General features: G+C 33.7%; 1 protein-coding gene and 1 long non-coding RNA gene across 5 annotated transcripts; one reads left to right on the forward strand and one right to left on the reverse strand.

The window, feature by feature from the left end:
• Window positions 1-486: 486 nt before the first annotated feature.
• LOC122037533 (probable cytochrome P450 313a5) lies at window positions 487-8138 on the reverse strand. Of its 2 annotated transcripts, none has more exons than XM_042597041.1 (7): window positions 7596-8138; window positions 5417-5616; window positions 4463-5107; window positions 3960-4110; window positions 2076-2225; window positions 1303-1469; window positions 487-958 (listed from the first exon to the last, which is right to left on the reverse strand). In XM_042597041.1, the coding sequence occupies exons 1-7, from the start codon at window positions 7882-7884 to the stop codon at window positions 848-850; spliced, it is 1713 nt and encodes a 570-aa protein (XP_042452975.1). In that variant the 5' UTR covers window positions 7885-8138; the 3' UTR covers window positions 487-847. The 2 variants fall into 2 exon arrangements, with proteins under 2 accessions (XP_042452975.1, XP_042452974.1); XM_042597040.1 differs by having other exon boundaries at window positions 1297-1469.
• A 6441-nt stretch (window positions 8139-14579) lies between these two features.
• On the forward strand, window positions 14580-21984 carry LOC122037558. 3 transcript variants are annotated; one of them, XR_006127673.1, is made up of 4 exons: window positions 14580-15316; window positions 17794-17846; window positions 20934-21463; window positions 21546-21984. It is a non-coding gene; the product is annotated as an uncharacterized LOC122037558 (long non-coding RNA). The 3 variants fall into 3 exon arrangements; XR_006127672.1 differs by having other exon boundaries at window positions 20934-21984; XR_006127674.1 differs by having other exon boundaries at window positions 20940-21984.
• Window positions 21985-23745: the final 1761 nt, after the last annotated feature.

The raw sequence follows: 23745 nt of genomic DNA on the forward strand, positions 1-23745 counted from the left end.
ATGAACGCACTTGTTCTTACATTCGTGAAATTTTTTTGTCTTACATCTCAATCTGATGAACGCACTTGTTCTTACATTCGTGAAATTTTTTTGTCTTACATCTCAATCTGATGAACGCACTTGTTCTTACATTCGTGAAATTTTTTTGTCTTACATCTCTTACGAACACTTGTTCTTACATTCGTGAAATTTTTTTACTCTAGACTTCTTTGCCTCTTATTCGCGCTTCTCGTTACCTCGATCGGTTGTTCTATGTGCCAATTATCGGTGCTTAAGTGATTTATTTGTTTGTGGTGGCGAAGAACACTCTTCTGGAGTTCGCGAGCACGATCAAGACGAGAGAGCAGGCGGTCACTGCGACTCTGTACCACTTGACGGTCGAGGTCATTGATGAGAGAGAGACGATCTACGAGGCCAAGGTGTGGGTCAAGCCATAGCTCAACCTCAAGGAGCTGCAGGAGTTGAGGCACATTTCATACAAGATAGTTGCAAGAATGATGAGAGAGAGCATTCTACAATTACAACAACAATTACAAGGGGCACTTATTAAATTATTCTGCTAACATATTATGTCTGCGACTATAATCACATTTCATACCGCTTCAACAAACTCCTTTCTGGAGGAAAAACGTCATTATACAACTGGACAAAGGACCATCTAGAGTTAACAACTCCCAAGTGCTTCCAAACTACTAAAAGGGTGTGGTAATAATCACTGGAGCTGTCAAAAACCGAGGGGGGAAAAAAACTTTGTCAAACGGTTTCTTTTACCATAGTTGATGCAAAGGTTTTTCCAAGTCCTTGCCACATAACTGCAGCAAAACTCGGGTGGAACCTTCAGTTTGCACTATCTCTGACTTCTTTTCGTGAAGGAAATCTTTGGGCTTGGAAGAAGCTTAAGGACGCAGTCATTTAGTATTGGTTTTGGATCATCATCTAGTCCTGGTTGAAACCTTATCTGCAGAAGGAAATGTTGTTTAGTGTAAACTACCTATGAACACATAAACTTGTAATCTATTTCTTGCCCTCGCTGAATTAGATGAGGAGCATTCAAATCCAATCAGTAGTACAAATACCAGCTAACTAAAAGGAGCATTCAATGTTTTATGATAGATGATTCTGTGAGATCATTGCCCATTAGGGACCGAAATCATAGAATCAAACAGAGGAACAGAACTATGCAGTATCAAAGGGTTTTCAAAATGCATAAAGGACAATTGCAGATTTAACATAAAGCATGCCCATGCACAAAGCCTGAAATAACATTCGTTAGCACTTAGCAAGAATAATGAAAACCTGAACCTCATAATTCTGAAGCAAAGCCGCTATAAGTGCTGAAACCCCAAGAATAGCAAACTTCTTGCCAACACAAGCTCGTGTACCATATCCAAAGGTAAGAAAAGCTGCATTTTCATTTAGTTCACTAAGAGAAGAGTTTTTCTCAGGGCCTTCATGTTCATTGCATATGCCTGGATGCCAAATAGAACGAACAGATTTAGCACTCAACTATAAGGATAATAAACTCCAAGGGGGTGCATGAACAACAAAATCACAATGCTATAAAAAGAAATCACACTATCACAAAGACAATGCAAGCACGATTAATATAAACTATACCAAGTTAATGAGACAGATAGAAGTTGTACTTAGATCAAATCGCATAAGGTGCAGTGATGAAGATCATCTACGCCAAAGGTTATCAACATAAATGTAGTTATCTTTATAACAAATAGGAACTAAATTGAGACATTTTGCAGATGAAAGTGGTGTTGCTGCTTCTTTGTTAATGGACCATGTAAAAATGACAGAAAAACTTATCAGACAGTAATATGATTGACGATTTATCCCATTTTTAATAGGAATATGTGAAAAGGAAATTAGTACACATCTTTATCCTTGACATATAAAGTCATCAATCAAGACTAGTGTAATTTATCCTTGAGATATAAAGAAAAAGAAAAATGAAGAAAAATTCATAGTAAAAGATAGCTTGGTTGCTGGTACATCAAAAAAAAAAAGATTGAAAAAAGAACACGTGCAAGTTTATAATGGGAGAAAAGAAGAATGCTGCATACCTATGCACTCTTTGCCTTCTGACAAGAATCTATATGGATTGAATTGACTAGCATCCTTTCCCCAAATAGAGTTATCCGTTTGAACCAGCTGTAAAGGCACAACTAGAATTGCACCTACTGGTACAGTTACACCAGAACTAAGGCATATATCTGTAATTCAGAATTTGAAGAAAAAGAATCCAAATGAGACAAGAACGATTTGGATATGAAATGAATAATATGTATGTCATAATAGCATCTAAAAGCTACACAAGTGTTCATGTAAATCCCCTTAGACACATTAGGAGCAACTAGACTTCAACGAAGCTTGATAATTGTTAGATACTTCAGAGTTCCATCTTTCTACTTTCTATAAAGGGCAGTGCACAAATCTCCCACCAATGCAGGGCCTAGGAAAGGGTCTATTATACGCAGTCTTAGTATACGAAGCTCCCGCCAATCCGGGGTCCAAGGAAGAATCTATTGTATCCAACCTTATCCTATTTTGCAAGAGGTTGTTTCCGAGACTCGAATTCATGATCTCTAGATCATACGGCAACAACTTTACCATTGCGCCAAGGCTCTCCTTTCTATATCCATTATAAACAAGTTTATTTATTTAGTATTTTCTTTTATTTTAATTTTAAAATTAGAATTGTTCTATTTTGTCTAGGTCATAATTAGACTTTGCCTATTTAATTTGGTCATCAGTTTTCATAAGGAGCTTAACAAGATTGTTTGGAAATGTTTTTAAATGTTGAGTGAAGATTAGGCTCTCATCTTACCATTGTGAAACATGCGGTCAAAGATTAAAGTACAACCAAACCTTATCCCACTATGTGGGGTTCACAAACTCCTATTTCTTCCTCTCATCTTTGCATTGTGAGACTTGAGGTCAAAGATTAAAGTACTGCATTCCTCTTTTCATTATTGTGGTTTTCCATGATCAAGAATCTCATTGCTCCTACCATCTTCAGAAATCCTTGGTAACCCACTTCCATTAGAATGATCCCTCAACACACAACCTTGTTGTTAGAGGTGTTACCAAGTTCTACCCTTGCTATGATACATGTTGGCATGGCCTGACTCGGGTGCTTGCATGACCTAGAGCTAGCTCAACTTGTACCTAGAGGTAGCCAGACCTAGATATTTTCATAAGTTTATTATTTAACTTTGTAATATTTTTTGATATTTATAAAAATTAAAAATGATTAATAAAATTAAAATAATTTATTTTAACAATAAATTTAAATTTTAAAAATGTCAGTCACAATAATCAAAACAATTCTCTCTCTCTCTCTCTCCTTATTCAGGTATTCCGTGCTCAAGTTTGATGTCATGTTGAATAGAGTTAGCAATAAGTCATGGCCATGAAGATGAAAAAGGTTTGTTTAGACACACTTGAGAGCGTTGAATGGATTTAACAATTTGTGTTGATGCAAGAAGCTTTAGTCTTCTAGGCGAGGAATGATTATCTCATCCACAATGCTTTGCCAAGATCACATATGTTTGTGCTATACTTGCTATACAAGAATTTCCTCACTAATTATCAGTTGTTCCTAAAGCATTGAGTGAACAAAAGCTTTGGGCTTAGCCGTATGGTGAAGTTTGCAACCAAGATAGGCACTTCTTACTTTGGAAGTTGGGAGAAGTCGAGAAGATAAGGGGCAATGATTGAAATTTGGATGAATGGATGATGAAGGATAGGGGTATTCATAGAAGTTATTTAGAATTTTTTTTATGAATTTCTAGATAATGATCTTATAAACAAAGTAACACTTAATTGAATTGAATCCATACATGTGCAACAGTTAGACAGGTCACTAGCCAATTACTTAATGACTATCAAGTTGAAGTGTTTGGATTCAGCAACTCCCCAGCACAAAAATAGATAAAAATTAATACCATGTTTAAGAGAGCATCTTTGGAGCAAAGGTCCTGCTGGCAATAATCGAGCTGATTCATAGATTGTAGCCATCAGTAAATTCATCTTTTCCACATCATGCAAATCCAACTTGGACGTTTCCTCCTGAACTGCAACAATCTCCAAGTACAACTGCAGCAAAGAGGCTAGATAAGAGAACATGAATAGCTAAAAATTTGTTTCTATTTAGCTCATTGAGCTAAGTCCCTCCACATCAGGAAGCTGAAATAACAAAATAGCACCACCTCAATGAAAATATGCTTTATTAAATTATGGAGTTTCAAGGTAATGTTTATGTAGCCTAGATAAATTTAAATTGTCTAACAAGTGAACAAATGATACATGAGTAGCAAGTGTGTAAAACAAAACTACATTCAGAAGTTGAGAATTGAGAGATTAGACCACATAGAGAGTAGGAAGATCAACTGAAAATTGTTAACTGATACCAAAGCTGAAATATGGAAGGAATAAGAAATAGATTTACCTTCTCTTGTAAATCAGGATGCATTACAAGCCTTGTCAAAATGCTACTAATTAAGCTAGCAAATGCAAGGCATCCATGAAACATCGAGCCCAGTATATTCCCACATGGTTCATCTTCGGAAATGAAATACTTTTCCATTTCTTCCAGGAACAGACCACCTGATCTCATATTATCAAGCAAAACAGAAGCATCCAATCTAGCTTCCTTTGCAATGTCCTTGTTTTCTCTGTAAGATCTGTGATCAGTTTGGCTCAGTGAGTCATATTTGTCCACGCAATATTGGATCATATCTTGTGTTAGGTGCCTCAACCTATTACACATGTATTGGTACTTCCAATATTCTCTACTCCAGAAAGGAGGGACGGAATAAGAGGCCCAAAAGCAACCATCCTTAGCAATCGTCATTAGTAGCTCTTCATATATGCTGGCATTAGGCCAATCCAAAAATGCATCCCCAAAAAATGTGCTTCCAAGAACAAAAAATGCAAGCTGTCTTGATATTTGTATGCAATCAAGAAGGCCCGCAGCCATGATTGTATCAACTCTGTCAATGACAAACTCAACAACCTTTGAAGTAATAAAATTTGTCCTCGCAGACAGTCTCCTATTCATATATTCTGCCAAAGATTCTCTTCTCTTTTGTACCTATGACCAATGAATAAACAACATTTACCTAGAAAAACATTTTCTGAAGCATGCTGAACAAGGCAAGAATAATCATAATCTCCAACTATAACAAACGGAAACAAGAATACATAACCATAAAGTTATTCAAGAAATATACTATAAGTAGATGAGAGGCCTTATGTAAGCTGACGGAAAGTTGAAGTATGATACACAAGAAGGATATGATATAAGAACTGCCATAGAACACCATTATCCCATCACTCCTAAGAGAAATTTGGAACATATGATACAATTTGTTTGAAAATAATTCCATTTAGCCAAGAATACCTTGTGGAAGGATGATATAAATAAGCTTGATTTACCAAAAGCCAAATGAAATGCTCGCCCTGTCAGTGGCAACTTATCATCTGCCTTTATCAACATCTCTTTGATTAGCCTAGTATCTCTGACAGAAACAAGAAGCTGAGTTGGACTCAGCCAAAGTCTGACAATTGGTCCATACTTCTCGTGCAAATCAGATAGATAACCTGAAATTCAGTGAACTTTAGAAAATACATAACAAAATAAAGTTTCATATTCTTTTTTAGTAGTTACCGCAGGTTACTCAAACAACACAACTACGAGGTATCAAGGAATCATGCAAACAACACTTGACTATGAGGTATCAAGGAACCATGCAAGTGATTGAGGTTCTGTAACTTCATTTCTCTTGCTAATACACAAATTAGTAAGAAAACACATGTTTAGGTACCATTTGGATGTGACAAGATCAAACACATCTAATCATAAGTTAAAACTATTGTGAAATCAACAAAGACTTTATCATGATCTTTTAGGAGCAGCTCTTGACAACTCCCATCAAATTGTAGAAGGACAATGATGAAAAACAGGAATGAAAGTCAAAATCATTCGATAACTTTGTCAAACAAAATATTGTTGGTTCATTTACCTTAACCGATTATGAAGATAAATGTTATCATGAGTGAATACTAAATTGCGCAATATTCTTGCAAGTGATCATTTATATTTATGTTCACCATCATCATCTACTCCTGTTTTTCCAAATATTTGAGATCACCATGCTGTACATTCATGTTATGTTCTGAGAACCACCATTCAAATTAAAGAAAGACCAATCAAATGGATCAACTTTCCCCATTCATGATGAATTGCAATTTCAACTCTGTTATGCCATATGTTGATAAACCATCAAGTGTCTATAAATGATTGTGATTTAAGTATTGAAGTAGATAATGAAACTGTATTCACGGTAACATCCTAGCGTTAACAAGATTTAAGCATTTCTGCAAGATAAACTAAGATAATTTTGGCTTCAAAAGGTGATGAAATTGTAAGATCCAGTTACTAATTGATTCTAAAATATTTGTTTACAAAACAATTACATCGTAGATCATGCTGCATTGTCTAACATTAGAGAAACAACAGACTGAAGGAAAACCTATAAGTAGGGGTGTAAACGAGTCGCAAGCTATTCGGATCTCAATTCGAAAAAAAATTTGTTCGATTAAATTAACGAGCCGAGCTCGAGCAGTATTTAACAGTATTTAGCTAATGAGCTCGCGAATATATTCGTTTAGAGGCTTGCGAACGTGTTCGTTAAGAGATTTGTTTATCTCATCTCATTATATATATATATATATATATATATATCACATAAATAATAAATATAACAATATATTATTAATTATTATAGCTAATTATCTTAAACAAGCTCAAACTAAGCTCGTTTAATTTTTAAACGAGCTTTTTTCAAGCTGAGCTCAGCCAAACTCGAACTATTTAGTTTTATTACGAGCTGAGCTTGAGCTTAAGAACTAAAGCTCGAATCGAACTCGAGCATAGGGATAACGAACCGAGCCCGAGCTCGAGCTCAAGCCTCTTCAACTCGGTTCGATTACACCCCTACCTATAAGCAATGAATTCAAGGAGAAAATAGCATAAATCAAGTCGATTTTGTGGGTAGAACACCTAGGTTTAACAAATATATTGATTTATGCAACATACATACATGTACAAATTGATATTTAAATTGGATCTAGTCAGATGGAATCAATAAAAATTTGATTTGTTTATTAAAAATTAGGTTGAACTTATGTTATTTCTAACCAACAACTAGGGTAAATTATATCTAACATAAGTTCGCATGGATTTCAGTAACTCCCATTTTTCAAAAAACTCCACTTAAGTTATATCTTTTATTTAATCTAATAGAACATAAATTTATAGAGATATTAAATTATTTTATTATTCTTTATATTATCAATTAAGGAGAACGAAAAATAGTAAAAAAAACACTTATCGAAGAGTTAAGGCCTAATCAAAAGATGTAAAATGAGTTAAACAGCAGTAATAATCTCCTCTCCCCCACAACGCAAAACCAAGAGCCAGAAGACTAAATTTTCCAATAGATAAAATGCCACAGGATCTAAATTTGCATCCCAAAAGAAAGACAAAAAAAATTAATCAAAAAAGCACCAGACTCTACCGCTGAGATTCCCCAGGGATCCACAGCCATGGATCAGGGCGAGGAAGGGTGTGGAGGGAGGCCCAGGGATCCGGCTACCCTGGACCCACAGCCGCACCAGCCTAGCGAGCCTGCGGAAAAGGACGGTGGTGACCGAGATGAGAGCAATCCAGAGGAGGGCGTTGGTGGCCCGAGACGCGTAGTCCCGGAGGAAGCGGCCTGCGCAGGCCACGGCGCCAGGGTGCCGTGGAGGCGGCCAGAGTAGAACCCCGATGAGAGTGTAAGGGAGCGCGACGTCGCACAAATCCATGCTCCAATCAGCGGAATCCCGTGGATGAATACCGCCGAACGACGACGACGACGACGACCACCGAACCACAACAACAAGTGTGTGGCGAAAAAAGTGGTAGAGAAGAAAGGCAACGAGTGAAGGAGATTAAAGACGGAGTTGATAGTTATTCAAGTGGAGTTTGAATTGAGGAGGAGAAGTGGAGAAGAAAGGCGAGGAAGAAGATGAAATGAAACGTGGCGGTCTCCCGTTCACCATCCATCACATGGGTTCCGTGCCCGACTAACCTGCCTGTGTTTTTATAATCTTACTTGCGAATATTATTGATTATTATACCACCCTACGGTGTCACCCTTTCTTACGATTGGTGGGGAGATGTGTTGGCCAATTAGCCAATTATTTTTCTCCAAAGTCGAGGCTGGTGATATTTAGGGTAACGAATATTAGGGATATTACTTTGTGTCAATTTCTTTGACGAGCGGAGGTTAGATACTTTCTTAAACTCACCCGTTTGGTTACCCGGCTAAATGATGCGGCTGTTTTGTGATGTCTGCTGATTGAGGAGATGTTATGCGAGATGAAAACAGGAATCTCGGTTCGGTCATCGAAGATATTTTTTCAACGAGCAGCAGTTCGTACCTTGGCAGGAGACGCCCATTCGATGTACCTGATCCTCAACGGGGTGCGAGGTGGACCCCATTCGAAGTCGTGGATCGACGTAGGAAGCGGACTACTCATATCAGCTGCTTCGTAGTTAAAAAACTTTTACTCCACCTTTTCGTTCTCTTCATTATTTTCATTCTCTTTTCCTCCCTTCATTTTTAAAATATAATAATAAAAATTAAAAATTAAAAATAATAAAAAAAATAGAATAAGTTATATAGTATATAATAAAAATTAATTATCTAAATTTAATAAAATAAATTATTATTTTAAATATAGTAATAAAAAAACTTTTGATAGTCTCATTTTACACCCAGGCTCAAGGATATTCTGTACTGATGGTGACCGGAATAGCATATTACATGAGAGATAGATCGTTTCGAGAAGAATTATCGTTAGATGTTAGTAATAGATTAGGAATATAAAATTTGAGATTAAGTTATAATATAGTATTAAAAAAACTAAGAATATTATCTGTCGAATGAATCTTGATATGTATTTTTTTTTTGTTATTTACTCTCGACGACCGATAAATTTTTTTTTTTTACCGAATCATCACCCCAATTCAACTGATTAGCCATTTTTATATATATATATATATATTTTTTTTTTTATATAGAGTCGCATAGATTTAAATAATAGTCACGGAGTTCGCGTGGGCGGCCAACCGCATGTGGATAATTCACTATTCCACAATCACCGATTGTCAACTTGGATTTTTTTTTTTTAAGTTTTTATAATAAAATATTAAAAGGCCATTTTGTTCTTATTAAAAGAGGTTTTTAGTTTGCCTTATGTAGACTGTTAAATTTAACTTTCTAAGTTCACGTAGACATACGTATATATACTTATGTAAACAAAACTAAGGGACGTTTGATTTAAATCGAAATGGTAATAAGAAATCAGGATTACATTTTCAATATTTAATTTAAATCAATTTATTATTATAAATCAAATAAATTTTTAATTTTACCCTTATTTATTAATGCATTAAAAAAATAATTTGAGTTTTTTAATTTTAATAACTAGAATATAAGATTTTACTTGTTTTGATTTAAAAAATAACTATAATATAAGATTTTTTCCCTTTTTTCTATTGTTAGACATGATATCTCCCCATATCAGGTCCACGTTGGGCCTGATATCTCTTCATATCAAGTCTAATAATAAAAAAAAAAAGAGAAATTTAAGTTTTAGATTCCTTACGATTTTAAAAATTTACATAACCTGAAATGGCTGTAATATGAGATCTCTAGGTCGATTAATAAGTTTCGGTCAAAACTCACTAATAGACCTAGAGAGTTCTGATTGCATCCATTTCAGTTCATGTGGATTTCTGATGTTACAAGGAATTCAAATATGTTCTCCATTATTATTTTCAACATTTCTAATGAGACCAAAGGTTTTAAAAACATAAATATCTCTTTCTTTATTTTTCTTTTTTTTTTCTTTGTCTATTGTTGGGTTTGATATCTCTCCATATCAGGGCCAACACAAGTCTGATATCTGCTCAACAATAGGGAAAAAAAGGAAAAAAAAAAAAAAGATAGAGATTTAGTTTTTTCAAAACCCCTGCTATTAGAAATGTTAAAAATAACAATGGAAATCATATTTGGACTCCTTGTAATTTTAGAAATCCACAAGACCTGAAATGGTTACAATATGAGGCCTCTAAGTCGATGAGTGAGTTTCGGTTAAAACTCACTAATGTACCTAGAAAGCTCTGATTGCACCCATTTAAGCTCATGTGTATTTCTAAAATTACAAGGAGTTTAAATATGTTCTCCATTGTTATTTTCGACATTCCTACTTCCTAGTGGTGGACCAGATATTTTGAAAAACCTAAATCTCTCTTTTTTTTTCCTTGTTGTTAGGCCTGATATCTCCTCATATCAGACCCAATGTGAGCCTGATATGGAAAGATATCAGACCCAACGTGGGTCTGATCTCCTATAACAGGTTTTTAAAAAAAATAAAAAAAAAAGAGAAGATAAAAAAGATGACATGAAAGAGAAGTAAGTTGCATGCATAGTTAGAAAAAGAAGAGAGAGAATTGACAAAGAAAAAAAAATCAGTTAAATTCATCATGAGGGTAGAATAGGAAGACGACAATAAAAAGGTGCGCCTATGATAAAAATTAAAGTAATATACATCTTTTAATAATTTCTATTTTTTATGTTTTTTAATTTTTTTTCCCCATGTTTTTATTTTTTTTAGTTTTTCCTATTTTTTAATTTATTTTATTTTATTAAAAGGTTTTTTTATTTTTTACTTTTTATTTTTTTTCTTTTTTATCACATTTTCTCGAAAGTATTTTGGGTAAAAAAATTCCATTTTTCAGAATCAAGAAAACCTCAGTTTTCCGATTCAGTTGCATGCTCCTTTTACTGATGTGTCGGACATAAAATATTACTAAAAAATTATTAATTATCTAAATTATATAAGATTTTTATTGATAATTTTAAATAAATAATTAAAATTATCAAGATAATTTCCAATCAAACATACTCTAAATAGATCTTTTGATAAATTATCATTTTTATATATAAAAGTCGCATAGATTTAAATAATCGTCACGGAGTACGCGTGGGCGGCCAACCGCATGCGGATAATTCACTACTTCACAATCATCGATTGTCAACTTGGATTTTTTTTTTTAAGTTTTTATAATAAAATATTAAAGGACCATATTTTATTATGATAAGTGGTTTTTAGTATGCCTTATTTAAACTGTTAAATTTAACTTTCTAAGTTCATATAGACATATGTATATATACTTATGTAAACAAAACTAAGGACGTTTGATTTAAATCGGAAATTTTATCTTTATTTGTTAATGCATTAAAAATAATAATTTGAATTTTTTTTATTTTAATAATTATAATATAAGATTTTACTTATTTTTGATTTAAAAATAACTACAAGATTTTTTATTGATAATATTAGCACTTTTATTTTCCTTTTTCCTTTTTTTTCTTTCATCAACCCATTTTTTTTTTCTCTTGTCATTTCATCACCCACCTTATGACCCTCGCTAAGGGAGAAAAATTTAAACCTATGATTTAAATCGGCTGCACTGGCTAGCGTCATGATAAAGCTGGATTACTTTTGCTTCCTCCTCTAGATCTGTGGATCGGTGGGACGACGACTTTGTCGATTAAACTACGAGTCCATTATTCGTCGATCGGGGACAAGTAGATGAACCGAGGTGGTTGTTGAGCAATGATTTACGTTTAAGAGATAAAAGCTGTGACCTAGCTAAAGGACTTTTAACTGGATGGCCCTAGAAGATCTGATGACGTCCAAATTCTTTGGGTCATCGTCATCCGTTATTCTCATCTCTATCTTTATTCCTCTGAATCAAACATCCCTAAATAATCCTTTTTTATCTTGCATTTTGCTCAATCCATAACAGATATTATAAAATTATTCTAACGCTTTAATTCTATCAAACCCATGAATATTGCTTCATCCCGCTAAAGTTCTCTTTTTTTAGTCTGCATTGTCATTCATTTATTTTTCAGTGTTTTTTTTTTCTTAAAGGGCAAATTCAAAATACGTATATTTAACTTTAGAGGTAAAAGAAATGCATAGTAGTACATTTTATAAAAAATATAGAATACGTATATCAATTTTGTTTGAAATTATTATATAGTCTTAAATTGAAAAATAAATGTATACATTGATGTAATTTTTATACGAAAATAAATTCATACAACACTTTAGAACAAAAGTGCTAGATGGATTAAAACTTATATAAACTATTGATCCCGCCTTGAGACTTTTGAGATTGATATATAAGTAATGAAACGAGGTATTAACTGTTGCCACTGAAGTATGCAAAAGGAAGAACTTCGAAGGGACGATTGAAAGGGGTATTGAGATATCCTAGCATTATCATTCCGACTCCCAAGTCATAATCAACAAGAAAGTAGAAGAAGAATAATGTAGACAACAAATAGTAAAGTTCTTGCATACCTTTTATCTCTCTTGTTGTCCTCTTTTTATATTATTTATTAATGACCTTTTACCTTTTATGTATTAATGTATCATCTTTATGATTTCGACGGCATTTAACATTCTTTTATATTAATGATCAATGATATGACTTTTGACATTTTCTTATATTATTAACTAATGATCTGATGACTTTAATGATTAATGATCATCTGATCTGATGACTTTTGATATGAGATCAAGAGAAAAGGATTTTTTAAGTATTGTATAATCGATCAAGAAATTAGATATATAAGTTTGAATAATGATATTCTTAAGAAAAATTTTTAAGGATAGACACATAAATAATGAGATTCATAAAAAATGAAATGAAGGATCTTATTATTTATGTGTCTATCCTTAAAAAATTTTCTTATGAATATCATAACTCTATAAGTTTAGTATTTGTCGCTCGGATCATCGGATGACCCAAGGCTTGTACCTTTGTCCTGTCCGATCTCTAAAATGAGGTCTCATATAACTAGTGTTTTGCTCAAGTGATAGTGACGCTAAGGTGGGTAGAGTCGTCAGAAGTGATATTGACTTAGCGCCTAGCTCAAGTGACATTCGACGGACATGGCTAGTCAGGAATATTAACTAAAGTAGTCTTACGAATCCCCCCGAGTCAGCATGGTTCAAGTCAATCTTATCCAATTGAATTATCTTTGATTTGACTTTTATCTTCCAAATAAATAGATATCTTGACTGTTACGAAGATACCAAGATTTTGACCATTCCCACGTCAATTATAAAAAGACAAATTAGCTCTAAAGATCTATGAAACTTTTTAAAAATACTTCTTTTTCGTTTCAAATAATTTATGATCATATAGCAGCATTGGGCAGATTGCTATAAAAGTATTTTTTTTTAAAATTTAAAATAATTTAGCATCATGTAAGAATTTTGATAAAACTACATATAACAACTAAAAAGTTTAAAAACTACTGTATCATCATAAGAACTTTTTTTAATAATTCAAAACTAATGGCTACACTATAATTGAACACAACCTGATTTAAAAAAATTACCCCTTCACTTATTTAAAAAACACATAAAAAATATGCTTTTAATTAAAACTATTTTGGTGCTTTATAAAAGTACTATATGATCTTAAACATTTCACCTTAACACTTTGATGTAATAACAAACATTGTTGAATGGGTAAAATCAAATTCCTCTCTGTGATTTTTAATTGAATGAACAATATTTTTAGTTTAATGTAACAAAGTAAGTAACTTTTAATGGAAAATTTGCATGCAGTCCCCATTGGAAAAAATCTTTCTTTTCACTCCCTAGTCTAATATACTTACCTAATTACCCTTGATATTTTAAGTATAAAAAGTCTAAAAATGAGTATAAATCCTCTTAAATTCAGTATAATTAAACTATAATCTAGTATATTTTCTATCAAATTGAGTACGATTCTTTTTCCACCTCAATTTGATGGAAAATATACTAGATTTTCTTTAAATTGTACTAAATTAGATGTAAAATATACTAGATTTTCTTTAAATGATACTCAATTGGATGAAAAATATACTATATTTTTTTTTTCAAATGGTACTGAATTTAGGAAGAATTATATTAAATAAGAAAAAAGTCGTACTCAATTTAATAGAAAATATACTCGATTCTAGTTTAAAATACTGAATTTAATAGGAATTATACTCATTTTTAGACTATTTATACCTAAAATATATGAAGGATAATTTTAATTAAAAATATACTCGAATATGCTAGATTTTCTTTAAATGATATTCAATTGGATAGAAAATATATTAAATTTTATTTAAATTATACTCATTTTTGGACCTTTTGTACCAAAAAAAATTTGAGGGGCAATTATGTCACAATATTTGCATGAGGGAGTTGAAGCAAATAAAACTTTACATGCAGGAATGAAAATAAAGTTTTTTATGGATGAAATTACATGCAAAATTCAAATTTTAATTGAGGATTTTTCTCAACTTTACTCAACTTTTTTTAAAGCCTTTAAGAAAGGGAAAATGACAAATGATTATATTTTTCATTTTTATGTTCTCTAAATACTCGTCCCTGTTTCCCCCCTTTTGCTGCATACGTTATCAGGAATTTGATCTGCTTCGAGTTTGGTTGAGGATCCGTGGCGAGGTACAAGAGAGGACTTACTGGTAGAGATTTAAGAACTAGGTCATCGTTCTATTCACTTTGTTTGATTTTCTGAACGGTCTGTTTTGCTTTTGATAGCTTATGCCATTGGTCGAGTACAAATATATTTCTTGCACTAGATGTTAATGACTTGCAGATCTATTGTTTGTTGATTTTTGACATTGAAAGCAGAGATTCTTATAGTGCTTTGTCTTCAAAAACCAATTTTTGTCTTATCTTACCTAACTCCAGTTTGTGGTAAATTTTGCTGGGCGAGGAAACAGATTCATGGACAATTTAGTGTGGTCATACATTCTACTAAATTATTTGAGCTATTAGAGTGGCCTTTGACCTAAAAATCTTGTGATGCCATGCTGATTATTATGAGACCTAGAACAATGCATTACTTCAGTTGTAATGCTATTTGTCTTCAGTTATACTGTACTTGCGTAGTAAAAATAGTAATTATTTTGAATAATAACTTGTGAAGTAATAGTGGAGGAAACGAGATGGCAAAAGAGCAGCTTGAACAGGAATTTCATAATCGGTACAAGGAAAAAAGTAGACAAAGCCGGAAAATACAAGGCAGAACTACAAATGTGGGTGTAGGATGAAGCTGAAGTATCTAGTCTCATATCCAACTGGGGAATGAGGAGCATTTGCCCAGGTTAATTATGGAATTCATGTTGATGCTACTCTTATACAACTTTGTGTTCTTTTGTTATATTTATTCTTTTTCTAATCTAGATAAAAAATCGATCGGCACATTTAAGGAATAATATGCTAGGGATAAAACCACTGTTGCAGGGTTTAAGGTAGAAGAAAGAATCATACAAATTCTTAGACATTCAGTCACCTAATAAATCAAATTCATCAATGAAATTCTATCTCCAATCAGGTTGATGACAATAACAATTATTCAATTAGGTAGAGCTGAAGTCTAACTTTTGTGCTTAAAATGGATCTGGTTACTATTTTCCAAAGGAAAACACTAAGCTTCTAGCTACTTAGATCAAAACTAGCTTACGGTTTGGCAAATGCAGAATTTGCACTTATAGAAGGTTAATATCCACATGATTGTCCATTTGGGTTTGTACGGTCACAGTTGGACATTCACTGACGTCACTTGCGGCTGGATTTTGCTGGGAATTGTGAGGATAAATATGGGAAAACATTCATGAAAAATGCAACCAGTGGATCTATAGTTAAGTTTATTATGTTTATGTTAAAGAACATGAATCCTATATAAATAAACAAAAATGCTTAGTGGTAAAGGGAAAAGGAAAAAAAATTGTGGATAAATATGGGAGAAGAGGACTTTACCACAATTACAAATGAAGAAACACAACATATCAGGTGGTATATAACCTCATATTTCCAAAAAAAAATTTGAGCATATGAACATTGTAGGACTTGCAATATCAAGTAGGTGCTTTTTTTGTGCTTAGTGACACCATTGTGATGTGTGATATAAGTATAGATAGTTTAGTGAATGAAGTTTGGCGAAGCACATAGACAAGAAACAATAAATTGTAAATAAATTAAGGGCATTAATAATGCCTATGATTTTGATGGGAGTTGTCAATTTCATAATAAGATATATTTCATAGACCAACTTTGAATACATCAAGGAACCTAAAATGGGTTTTCAAGGAAACGCCTTATGTGAGAACGACCATTAATAAATGGATTATATCATTATTGGAAGTTGTACCCAAATGTTAGAATGAAGAAGATAAGAGAGAAGTATAGTAATAGTAATAGTAATAGCAATACTCAATATGCTAGAGCAGAATAAGAGGAGGATGGACTTATAACTGTATGTGTAGTTGGGTGTTGTCCAATAATGCTTTTTATGGCTGGTTAAAGTTATGATGGATAAAAACTAATAAATATAATGCATCGAAGCAAAAAAAAAAAAAAAAAAGAAAGAAAAGAGTAAATATTACCAGCAAAAACAAGTGATTAAATTCAAATGCACTTGATTTGTTACTTAACAGTTAGAGGGCAATACTTCTTAATTAAACTGTCAATACATTTGTAAAATTTGAATTGAAGCAGGAAATATGTATATATATATATATATATATATATATATATAGGGTTATACATTCACTTTTGTTTATCTTAAGTGTCAAATGTGCAACAAACTACCAGTGAACTTGAACTGCTTAAGTTGCCTTTAGTATATTCTAGGATAAATATAGGCTCTAGGTAGGCAATTCTATCTGCTTTAGAGTAGATAGCTGATAACTTGTTTGGCTTTATGTTGTCATGGCTTCTCATATCTAGTCATAGTTAACAATGAGAGTGTGCAACTTTAACTCTTTTCTTATACTACAAAAAAAATCACCAAATAACGACGAACTTTACGACGGAAAACAAATTCCGTCTAATTAGCGACGGGTTCTATTTTCCGTCGAGAATTAGCGACAAAAAACAAATTACACAATTATCTATTTGTCGCAAATTTGCTATCCAAAGGAGTCAACATAATAATATTAACTTTATCCAATTACACAATTATCATTCAATATATATTTATAGACTGTATGTGGATATTGATTATTTTTTTATTTTTTTACAAGATGAAATGATAAATAGAATTGCATAAGCGTCTCGTATAGAGGGAGAGGAGTCACATACTCTATCCACTGATGCGATTAATGACATTTATTATGATGTCGTCGGTGGAAGGAAGAAGACCTCCCTCTACGGCCTTGACTCCCAAGACAAACTTGTTTTTGATCGTATGAGGCCTCCTCCTTGGATCAAGGGTTGTCCTAGGTCCTCGTCATCTAGTGAGGTACAAGAGTTGCGACAAAAATATTGAGAATTGAGGGATCGAGTTGTGACATTAGAGCAGTCGATGATTGCTCGGGACACCAGAGCTGAGGAGATGTATCACCATATGTGTGTCGTGGCAGCTTAGTTCACTCCGACGCAGGAGCAGCAGCCGCATCGTTTTGAGTCCTAAGATATCGAGAATCCCAACGATACCCCTGATGAGTAGCTCATTTTAAGGTGTATTATCATATAACTTAGTTTTTTGTTTATCTCTGCATTTCAATGAAAAATATTGCTATGCCTTTTTAAATTATATGCATCTCTAATTGTATTAAATTTTTTCGCGATCCATTTCAGTGGATGATATTTCTATCACCATCTGGAGATATATCCAAAATTTTTGAACTAAGGTATGTTTTTTTAAAGAATGTAAAATTTGTGTTTATCAATTTATGTATTTTTATGATAAGTAGTTATTCCTTACTTCAAAAACTATTGTTGTATTCATAACCTATCATACCTTATTTTCTACATGACTGAAGATGATTTTGTATTAGATTTTGAGTTCGATGTCTTGTATAATTGTATTGGATGATATAGATTGTTGTTTTGGACTTCTCTTGATTGTATTAAGATGTTTGGTTTCTATCATTTCTTATGTTCGGATTGGATAGGTTTGAATTTTATTATCGTTTGTCATGTTTTGGATGTTGTGTTTGGATTATATTATCGATTGTATTTTTAGACCTGTTTATTATGTTTGGATTGGATGTTGTGGTATTTAGCTCTATAATGTAAATATTGTGTTGTTTAGTTCTATAATGTAAATGTGTTGTGATAACCATCGTTTGCGATGGTTTATTGGTTGTTATATTTTATGTAAACATGGAAAACGCTAAAACGAAGAGATTCTGGTAAAAATTTGTCAAATTTGCCAATAGAAAATTATAATTCCGCCGTTATTTATTGTAAAAATAGCGACGGGTTTTAAACTCCCGTCGCTATTAGATACAATAAAATAGTGACGGAATATTATATTTCTATCGCTAAATTATATCTCCATCTCTATGTTATGAAATATAGCGACGGAAATCTTAATTTTCCGTCTCTAATCTTAAACTAGTTAAACATCGAAATTATTAGAGGTGAGTGACGGAATTTATATTTCCGTCGTTAATCTTAAACTAGTTAAATAGGAAAATTATTTAAGGTTAGCGATGAAATTTATATTTCTCTTGCTAATTAGTGACGGAATATAAATTATCCATCTCTAAACCTAAGATAATTGTATTGTACATTAGCAACGGAATTTACATTCTGTCACTAAGAAAGTGACGGAAATATAAATGTCGTATACGGTAGCAACCCAAATCATGGGGACGGAAAGATTCAATCACCAAGCGGTCGCTAATTGGGATTATCGACCGATTAGAGATGGATATTTCCATCGCTAATCGTGGGGTGTTTTGTAGTGTTAACTATTGGTTCTTGAAACATGGGAGTGTCAATATAACTCATTGATGGTTGTCATTCTGGGTTGTGTTTTGGGTTGCAATAACGAGCTCTTCTGCAATAGTCTATATATCTTGATCAATTTGTTGAGTGGACACATTACCACCTTGCATCGTCATTACATATGATAAATGTCAAGTATAGTTTTAGATTTTACGATATTTTATTAAATTATAGGATCTTACATCCTAAGCTTCATTCCTATGGTTCGAACTTATGGACTGCCTTCCTATTCCTGTTTAGAATCTTGATCCTCACAAACTTGATTGGCTCCCCTCCCCTCAACTAGCTTGCTTGCACTACCATCTACATCAATGTGACCATTGTGGACCTTGCGTAGTACTACACTATCTTAAGGGATAGGGCTCTCCACTTCAATGGATTCTTCTTGTTGACAACTTTCAAGGGCAGCTAATCCTTTCATGACTTGGCCCTTTCTCTGCATTTGGCCAAGATGTCGAATGAAGACTTGGCTGGGATGGTGTCCAATAGAGTTGTATGAAGAAATATAGCATTGCAGTTGGATGAAAGTTGGGAGCATTACAACGTGAATGGAAATTGAAAGCTTTGTTAATCACCTATGTTTCACACTTTATCTAAATGAGAACAGGTAATATATCTGACGTATACACATTAGATATTCAACTAGATTCATATCATAATTCATGACCAAAACTGGCAATTGTCTGCTAAACAAATCATGGCATCACAATAGATAGATGACTGGTTCAACTTGCTCATTCCTTCGCTGGCAGCAGGAAACGATACTCCAGCATGCAATTTCAAAAACACAGTTCTAGTCTGCGTATAATGTTTCAAAAGTCAATATTTTCATTTTTCTTCTTCAGAGAGCTCCTTTTTGACATGAATGCACTCTGATCACTCCATATTGGAAGGCACTAAAAAGTATATGTTTCTTTCATCAGCCACTCAGTTGTGGCTTTTTTCACACACAGATAGCAGTGTGTATGACGCCAATTATTTAGTATTATTGGAGTCTGAGTGTACTCCACTTTTGTCCAAATTGTCCAATTGATTCACCAATGCTTTTGCCTCTATTTTGAGTTCAAGGACGTTTCTTTTATTCTTTTTTTTTTTTTCAGTCTCAGAGGGATTCTGACTGCCATGCTTTTGGAATTTGCCTCCTCAAGTTGCTCAAGTTAATGAATCATGTATCCACTCACCTTTCATTAGGAAAGAGTGTATATTTACTTTCCATTGAATATATAACTTCAAACTTGTGCTTGTGAAAAATTTGGTATTCTGCAATTAGAAAAAAAATGATGACTCAATCAGTTGCAGTGCGTTATTTTTGTTGAAAGGGAGTCATCCGTTAATTATTGCTAGAGAAAGAATGCAAAAGATTTGGTGGTAGGATTTTCTCTAAAAAAAAAAAATCCATGGATGGATAAACAAGATGATGATATAGGAAACGGAAGGGGAAAAGTGATGATTATTATTATTATTATTATTTTAAAATAGATTTAGCTTTGAAGTGTGCTGAGTGGTTATTTATTATGAAAGGGTTGCCTACTGATTAAGTTTTACATCTCTCTTATTTTTTTTCCGCTTGTCTATAGAAATGCGTCTAAAAGAAGATTGATGATGTAGGTACTTTAGCATTGAATTATAAAGACCTGCAAGGAAGATAAAGTAGACATTTCTCTTCCTTAATTCCCTTTAGATTATTACTTTCAGCAAAGATAAACCAATCATGTAGTACCTCACCTATTTGATGGAACTTGCCTTCTTTTCCATAGCGTTAAAATTCTGAAGATTCAGGTTTAAAATGAGAGTTAAAGATTTAGACTGTCTTATCTCATGATAAATAATGATTTTAGATGATAGCATGATTAACAGTGAAATAAATTGCTCACTGGTTTTCCCCCAAACAGAAAAATTAAACTATGCAATGCACTTCATCTTAATAATTCTCATTTGCTTCTTGTTTTCCTCTTTCTAATTGAATTTTTTCTTCTTCCAAGGAGAAGAAATGGTTTATTGAAAAGGTGGTTGATTCCTAAATGAGTTTGCCATGGCTGCCTTTAATTGATGGTATCACTATGGTCAAAATCCCGCTTTTCCTCTTAGAAAAAGAAAAGTGAAAAATTAAGCACAGTTTGTGGAAAATGGAAATACCAATGCCTTGTTTGAAACAGTAGGGTTGCAATCAGTTACAGTAAGCTTACAGAGAAAGAAAACTACAGAGACAGTCATCATGGACTTTCTTCAAAGGTCCGAGGCAAGAAAATGAGGAGAACAGACGATGTTTATGACATGCTTTGGTTTGCCTCATCTTAGATGGTCTATTATTTCACAAAAGAGGAAGAATTGAAGGTAGATCCGCTACCTTAGCGGCCCCCCTAGTGCCGGCCCCACGGATATGGAGGGAGGTTCATGCAGGTACACAGGCCATAGGCGCATGGCGGGGTAAACCCCAGGTCGTCAGTTCCTGAAAGAGGAAGAATTGAAGGTATCTACACAGTGTGGAGTGATGTTGAAATGGATTTATCAGGTATGACGTAATCAGTTTTTATATTGTGCTGGGCGAACACAAGACCAAGCCAGATTTATTATGACACAACTCATTTTTCTAGATAGTATGGTTGGCCTGATTCCCGTTTTATTAGAGCAAAAGGTGATATTGTTAATCTCAAGAGGATCAATATCATCGGTCTCGCGGCAAGATACAGACAGCTAAATTATGGGAGACATTTTATGCTAATGCGGTCATTTGTATGGGGAGGTCAAGATATCCAACGAGAAACATTGCTCACATTGAAAAAACACCTCACGGTATACAGGAACAAACTTTCTTTGCCAGACCAGTGGATCATAAGATGGCTTTGGATCCAATTTGTTCAGATTATGTCTCTTAAGTGGCCTTTGCCTGGTCATTTGCACGATGCAAAAGCCTAAAATCTCTTTTAAGCAGTGCAATAAACCAAGCAAATCTTCCACTAATACGAAAAGAACACCATGTAGCAGTGTTGTGTTGGGATCTCATACCACATCACCATTAATTTATATTCTCAAGTCATGATACTGCATACAAAATTATTATTTTTCCTTTTTGGCCTTCCTCCGTGTAAGGTTTTCTTTTTATACAAAAAAGGATTAAGACTCTTAAGCCATTACTGAGGTCACATCAAGATTCCCCATAAGAGGGCTTCATGATTAGGCAAGTAGTAATTAAGCGTTGTTGCTCAATGGAAATATTAAATGTGAGCTCAACTTTAAAAAAAAATATATGATTATATACAGATACGCTGGGAATTGCTGTTGTTGCTGCTATCAATAATGGATTTGTTCTTTCCATAGTGACTTCCAAATACACACCCATGAACTTGTTTGGCTAGTGGAAGAAAGAATTGTCATGGCTATTAATTAACCTATTGAATTGGAAATTCCAAAATAGGACTGTTCTTAATTATTATCCATTTAGTGAGGATGGTATGTGTAAAATGAGTGTGTATATCCATTTACTATAAGATTCTGTGAGCTTTTTTGTTGGTGTGGATTATGATTCTTGCTTTTCTTGTTATTTGTGTAGTGAAGATGAGAGTATTTCTTATCATAAAATCTATTTATGTGATCTCTTTCCCTACGAGGGAGAGGGTTATTTACTAAAGATCTTGAAATGGATTATGAACTAAAAGTGAAAGATGCCAAATTGGCATGAGATTCTTCATGAACACCATGCAACTGGAGGATGCCCAGAACTTGGATTACAGGTATCAATCAACTCCATGTTAAGTATTAAGAATGCAGAAAAGAAATCAGACTCTAGAACGTAAAATTCTGCATGATATTCCTCTCATGATCTTTGTGCCACAAGTTGCTCACAAATCTGCAGGAAATGGAACTTGGAATCAGTCATGCCTCACTAAAAAAAGATGTCTGTTTGTGCTGAAACAGTTCGCTTTTGGTTTGTTAGGCATCATTTTCTTTATCCACTTTGTATTAACACTAATTAATATTAAATTCCAATAACTAGTTCTTAAGGTATCTTGTTTAACTTTGTATATATCCTCTTTGCATACTTGTCTGTTCAGTGATTATCTTTGCCTTTTATTATTCTTCATCTATAAGTTAAAATCACAAGATGGTGTTAGCATTTTACACGAGTTGCCATCCATGATAAGTAAAGGGTATAATTTTAATTTAAAATATGTATGAGTGCTATACCTATTTTCAATTGAGGCATTCTAATCAATTTCATCATGCTATCTCTGTTGAGGCATTCTTAAGTGTGATGAGGAGTATTAATTATAACCTCAAATGAGTGAACTAGTTTTAATTTGACCATGGGAAGAGAGCTCACTTGGGGCATGACAATTGAAGCATCAAATGATCTATTGAAATGTTAATTAAGGATCACAATGACTATTGATATGGTGCATGATGGTGGAGTCCGGTAAAAGGTGGCAGTCATAAGTTAAGAGGGTGTGCCGGTCGGAAGTCAGGGGGATGTGACAATTAGAAGTCAGGGGGGCATGACAGTCAACATGTATGGAAAGAAGAAGTAAAATTGGGGAACGACGTCAACAACTTGATTCCCGGTCAGGCTCTCATATATCGGGATTTTAGATATGAGACATCTGGGTAGATAGTCGGATAACACATGACCAGGATTTGACGAGTTAAGCTATCACGACCTGGCGGTACTTAGGCTTGGTGTTCTCAGTAAGCTAAAACTCCCGGTCAGCTAACTCTCGGTCAGTTAACTCCCGGTCAGCTAACCCTCGGTCGGTTAACTTCCGGTCAGCTAACTCTCGGTCGGTTAACTCCCGGTCG

The sequence above is a fragment of the Zingiber officinale genome, unplaced genomic scaffold (genome assembly GCF_018446385.1).
Source record: "Zingiber officinale cultivar Zhangliang unplaced genomic scaffold, Zo_v1.1 ctg61, whole genome shotgun sequence".
In the NCBI taxonomy this organism is placed as follows: Eukaryota; Viridiplantae; Streptophyta; class Magnoliopsida; order Zingiberales; family Zingiberaceae; genus Zingiber; species Zingiber officinale.